This window comes from Gossypium raimondii, chromosome 12, assembly GCF_025698545.1.
Source record: "Gossypium raimondii isolate GPD5lz chromosome 12, ASM2569854v1, whole genome shotgun sequence".
Lineage (NCBI taxonomy): Eukaryota > Viridiplantae > Streptophyta > Magnoliopsida > Malvales > Malvaceae > Gossypium > Gossypium raimondii.
Window position 1 is genome coordinate 14,686,071 of NC_068576.1, and position 5,334 is coordinate 14,691,404.

The 5,334-nt window shown below is 34.6% G+C and overlaps 1 protein-coding gene across 5 annotated transcripts; it reads right to left on the reverse strand.

The window, feature by feature from the left end:
* Positions 1–2,005: 2,005 nt before the first annotated feature.
* LOC105763378 (floral homeotic protein APETALA 2) lies at positions 2,006–5,032 on the reverse strand. 5 transcript variants are annotated; one of them, XM_012581612.2, is made up of 10 exons: positions 4,092–5,032; positions 3,918–3,943; positions 3,773–3,803; positions 3,594–3,681; positions 3,337–3,482; positions 3,205–3,249; positions 2,979–3,070; positions 2,721–2,881; positions 2,439–2,642; positions 2,006–2,344 (listed from the first exon to the last, which is right to left on the reverse strand). In XM_012581612.2, the coding sequence occupies exons 1-10, from the start codon at positions 4,622–4,624 to the stop codon at positions 2,153–2,155; spliced, it is 1,518 nt and encodes a 505-aa protein (XP_012437066.1). In that variant the 5' UTR covers positions 4,625–5,032; the 3' UTR covers positions 2,006–2,152. The 5 variants fall into 5 exon arrangements, with proteins under 5 accessions (XP_012437066.1, XP_012437063.1, XP_012437064.1 ...); XM_012581609.2 differs by having other exon boundaries at positions 2,439–2,639; positions 2,721–2,890; positions 2,976–3,070; XM_012581610.2 differs by having other exon boundaries at positions 2,721–2,890; positions 4,092–5,031.
* Between the last annotated feature and the right edge of the window lie 302 nt (positions 5,033–5,334).

A 5,334-nucleotide genomic window follows, 5' to 3' on the forward strand; every position in this document is an offset into this window, starting at 1 on the left:
CTAAATTGAGTACCAAGTTTTTGTTGAGAAAAATTGGAATGATTTAATTAAATAAAAGAAAGAAAATTGGAGATATGTCGAAACACTAGAAAAGCAATCAAAATTCAATATATTATAAAACGAATAAACAAAAGAGATATGAATCTGCAGATCCTATGCAATGGAAAAGAGCATCTAATAAGGAGACAGAGAGAGTCTTTTACGCTTTGGTCTTCAAAAGATTAATATGTATTAGAAAAGAAAAGTAATAGCACATGATTTGACATCTTATTTTAACACATTTGAAACAAATTTAACTCTTATTTCAATATTTGAGTATCAATCCATTCAACAAAAGAATTAACAAAGTCAATTAAAAACTCAAGTGAATATTATTTTAGATTGAAACTTCAACTAATGACACATTTATTTTTCCAGGGCTGTTTTACTATTTAAGCCTTCATATATTTCAATTTGGGGCAAAACATCTTTCAGTTAAATTCTCACCCAATTATCTCATTGTTCTAACTAGGTAAATTATATTTTTAGGTGAAAATCATAAATAAAAATAAGATGACATAAAGTAATTTATTGATTTATACACTTGGAATGAATGGTTTAGAAAAAGGAAAAGTAATTGGGTCTACCTTCAAAAAGAAAGGGAGAGGGATTGAAGGAGCTTGAAGGGGATGGTTCTTTGCTTGAGAGCTGCCTTCTCAATGGACCCATTTGACATTATATGTATTGCAGCAGAGGCACCTCACATGCAACATATGATTCAGATTCTGACATGAAACCTAAAACTTGATGCTTATCATAATGCTTCTCCTTCTTCTTCTTCAGCTATACGTTGTAGGTGAATTTTGCCTACAGGATTTGCTTGACTATAAATATATCTATACACTTTATTATTACATGTTTCTATTCTTTTTCATTTTGCTTTTATAAGCTATAAAGTATATTGTTCCCTTAATTTGACTGAATATTTATTTAATTTTTTTATTTTATTTTAGGGTTAGCATATTCTTCTAACAAATTTTGATAAATCTATATATCTGGCAATTTTTTTCCATTTTTATCCCCAAAGCAACTTCATTAATGAATGCCTTTATGAGTTGAGAGTCTATTATTATTATTTTCTTAAATATTTCAAGATGATAATGAAGACAGACGATGGTGGCCTTGACCTTGCTCCATATAGAAAATCTTTAAAATAAAAAATAAAGTCCCCGATGCTCTCCGTATACAAACTGAAGAATGACGACCCAGATGACGAAATGACAAGTCCTATTTTATTAAATTTAGTACCTTTAATTATCTTGATGCTGGAGGGCATTAGTCATTAACAAATGGACTGACTGATGATATCAAATAAAACATAACACTTGTTGCACATCTAATATAAAATTAAATTTAAAAAGTCAAAGGCAGAAACACCCTTTACTTCCTCGTACAGTCCTCGCATGTTTTTTTTAGACCTTGAAAATCCATTGGAGATTTTTTTATTTTATCGTCTATATGGGGTAAAAACCAAGATATTGATCCAGGGCTCGGCTTCACCCTTTTTCAAGTCACATATTTCCTCGTAAACTGACAGGCAGCAAGGGTGGGTTTAAACCCAAACTGTACACTTACCCCAATACTCATTTGGTCCCTTGTCTTCATTTCTTTCCCTTCCAAGATGTCCTTTTTAAAGCAAAATGACCATGGGGGATGGAGTAGGGGTGTTAAGATGATAAAAAGTCCATCTCGTCATTATAACCACACATGTCTGCCTGCTTTTAGTTTTGAGAGAACTGATTCAAAGGACATAAATGATGGTGACTATTCATCACCATCCATTCATAATTTCCCTACTTTGTCATACATGCAGCATTTTTCAGATTTTCAAAATTTTTAAGATACATTTAATGATGATAGTTGATAAAGTTACATATACATACAATGGGGGGGTATTATTAAATCAATAATAATACCAACTGTGTAGGGCGGCAAAGCAATGCATTAAAGACAAGAGAAAAAAAAAGAAAGAAAAGTCAGAAGAACATCATATATATAAATATATATTCAACAAGTTTGGAATTGTTTTTCTATACGTCTAGATAATATTAATAATAATAAAAAAAGGATGATATATGAGAAAGGCATGTAAAGAATTTTAATCAGTGAAGAATTAGATGAGTGAATGGAAGCCATTTTGGTGAAGCCATGTTTGGGAAGGTCTGATCTGCGATGGGAATCCTGATGATGCTGCAGAATTTCCAAACAACTGGTGGTGAGGACCTGATTGCCACTGTTGATCACTAGTTGATAATGAAAGATCACTCCCAATTCGCCCTCCATTGCTGCTTCTTGGAATATGAATCTACAAATTTACGAAAAAACAAGTCATCTTGTATAATTCAGCTTTCCTGCTATATTTTTATATATTATAACCCCCCATCAATCAAAATAGAAACCTGATAAGGTGATGGATTAATGTGTTGAGGAACAATGTGAAATATGTTACTGTTGCCTCCAGGTCTCCTCAACTGTCCATATCTTTGCATTTCATTACACTTAACTGAGACAGCTGGAGAGTGAATGTGAGTTTGGCTCAACAACTGCATTGTTTCTTCCTCACTATATCCATGGCCAGCTTCATCAATTCTACGAGATTCCTGCTGCAGATTTAACTGATATGATCAACAAAAAAATGAACCCAATATGTTTATTTAATAATGGTGTGAGATTATACCGACCATAGACCTAAATCCCCGACATTGCCAATCAGTTGCTTCAAGTGGGAGACTATGCTGCTGATAACTCGTACCACTTTGCCTATCAGCATTAGGTTTAGCACTGTTTTGGTTTGGGTTTGAATTCCCCAAGCTCAAGTCAAGGTTGTGATCTCCAGCATTTTCTGAAGTTTCTAAGCATGAACAACGGATTTAGCATATAAATCTTCAAAGGGGGGTAATGATTAATGAATAATAGGATGAAACCGATTTACTTACTACCAGAATTAATAAGCTCATTGTCGTATATGCTGGGATCAAAGTTAGTGACAGCATCTTTGCCATTGCACTTAATTGCAGCTCTGTCATAAGCCCTACAATAAGCGGGACCAGACATTTCAGAACTCCCCACCAGACTTTCATCAACTTTTTTTTATTACCTTTTTTACTGCCTTATCTTAAAACTAATAAACAAAAACATAAAAAAAAAAAAATGTAAAGCACGAACCTAGCTGCTTCAATCTCGGTGTCAAACAAGCCTAAATAAACATACCTGCAAGAAGACAATTCAACATCTCAATAAAGACATAAACATTATCGTCAGCTCAGAATACAAAGATTAAGAAAAAAAAAGGGTTACTTTTTGCCTAAAAATTGGCCCATTCTAGCTTCCCATCTCCCACACTTGTGTAAGGTAACTCCTCTATATTTGGAGCTTCCCCTGGGAAATCCGGTGCTTTGTCGGCGAAGAACATGCACAAATTCTTCCTTGGTTAGGTTACTCATCTGTTATACAAAAAAAAAAAAAAGAAGTAAAACAAAGAATCTTTCCCTTTTGTAAAACAAGATAAGATTGATCTTTTGAAGATAAAGTCTGAACTATGCAATTGTTGTTACCTGTTTCAAGTCTTCCTCGTAATCTTGGATACTAAAATTTATATCGGCTTCTAATCCTCGGAACTTGATTGCTGCCCTATCATATGCACTGCCAAAAAGTACTAAAATTTTGTTACAACTTTTGCCATTGTTTTCTTCGGGGGGAAAAAAGGGTTAAAACATAAAACTGGAGAGCTCACCGAGCAGCCGCATGTGCCGTGTCAAATCCACCTAACTCAGCCAACAAAACAAAGAGAAAAGACCCATCTCACCCATATCAGAAAAAAAAAATGCTATAAAAATTGTCTGAAAAATCAATGACAAATGATGGAGGGACAGTCATACCTAAATAAACTTGTTTTCCACAATCCCTGTACGTCAAATGACAAACCCCCCCAAAAAAAAAACACCTCAAAATTCTGATTGGCTCCAGAAGAGAAGGTTTAAATATAGTATAAAAAGAAGAGAAAATTCCGAGGTGATTAAAATGAGCAAGAAATATAAAAAATAAAAACTAACCAAATATGAGATTCCCATCTGCCGGTTCTTCTATAAAAAGTAACTCCTCTATACTGAGAGCTTCTCGACCTTGGCCCTCTCCTGCTTTTTTTCATCGGCTGTGATACTTCACCGGATTTTTCCGGTGCGTGAGGCTCCGATTGACAGAATCTGACCCCCACCCAGTGAGCCTGTGGGAACCCTGAACTAGAACCCGTTTCCTGCTCTTGATCCACTGGGAAAAACTGGCGGGTCACCGGCCCCGCCTCACTCTCCATCGACTCTTCTTCTTCTTCTTCTTCTTCTTCTTCATGAGGTACTGAGAACCCGAATATCTTGCTGCTTCTCTTCTTCAAACCTCCTCTACCTCTCTCACCATCTTCTTCTTCCGATCCCTCCTCCAACACCAAAGCTGACGAGCTTGAATTCGATACGGATCCCACCCTTTTTCCCTTATCTTCATCTCCGTCTATGGAAGTTTTCTGCGATGAACAACAACCTTCGGATTCATCGTCTATTGGTTGATGATAAGGAGAGTCATTAAGATCCCACATTTTTTTTCACAACTTTCTCAGCTGATAATCTCGAGAACACAAAAAAAAAAACTAACTAATATATCTGTAGAAACAAAACTCAGAAAATAATCATCACCATCTTCTTTCAGAAACTAAAAACTCTCTTTTATCTCTCCTTCACTTTGCATATATAAAGATAAGATAAACAAATGAGTGAAGGGTTGAACCAATATTCAAAGATAGAGGTTTTGAAAAAGAAAAAGGAAAGCTAGGAGAATTGTGAGTTAGCTAAAAGATAGAATAGCCAGGAAGGAACGAAAGAAGGCTAGAGAAGTTTGAAGATCTTCTAAACACCTCACTGCCCCAATTGTAGAATGGATGTGGCAATTTTGAGTTAAAACTTATAGCCAAAAGCATCCACAATCTCTTCCTTTATTAGTAAAATTTTCTTTTATTTTTTTGTGTTATTTTCTCTTTCTTACCACTTGTTTTTATATAGTATCTATGTATGCGTGATTGAATTTTATAGGCACTTTTTTCTAGAATAATATTAAAAAATAATTATTTATCTAAACAATATAGGTTTTTTTTTTTTACAAAAATAATACGAGTGATGAAATTTTAAACTCAAGTCGATATGACGATCGATGATTTAGGGTTGGCAGGCACCTCATTTCCTTAATTCGATAGCCTCCATGTAAATTTGGGATTTCTCATGACTTGTCGTGTCAATGCAAAGGTAGAGATTC

Bases quoted from the DNA above. Each gene is read 5' to 3' on its own strand.
- LOC105763378 (XM_012581608.2), bottom strand. From the start codon at position 4,624: ATGTGGGATCTTAATGACTCTCCTTATCATCAACCAATAGACGATGAA. The intron at 3,682-3,772 runs GTGAGCTCTCCA...ACTTTTTGGCAG, and splicing joins ACGGCACATGCGGCTGCTCG to TGCATATGATAGGGCAGCAA. The intron at 3,071-3,204 runs GTTCGTGCTTTA...CGCTTATTGTAG, and splicing joins ACCGAGATTGAAGCAGCTAG to GGCTTATGACAGAGCTGCAA.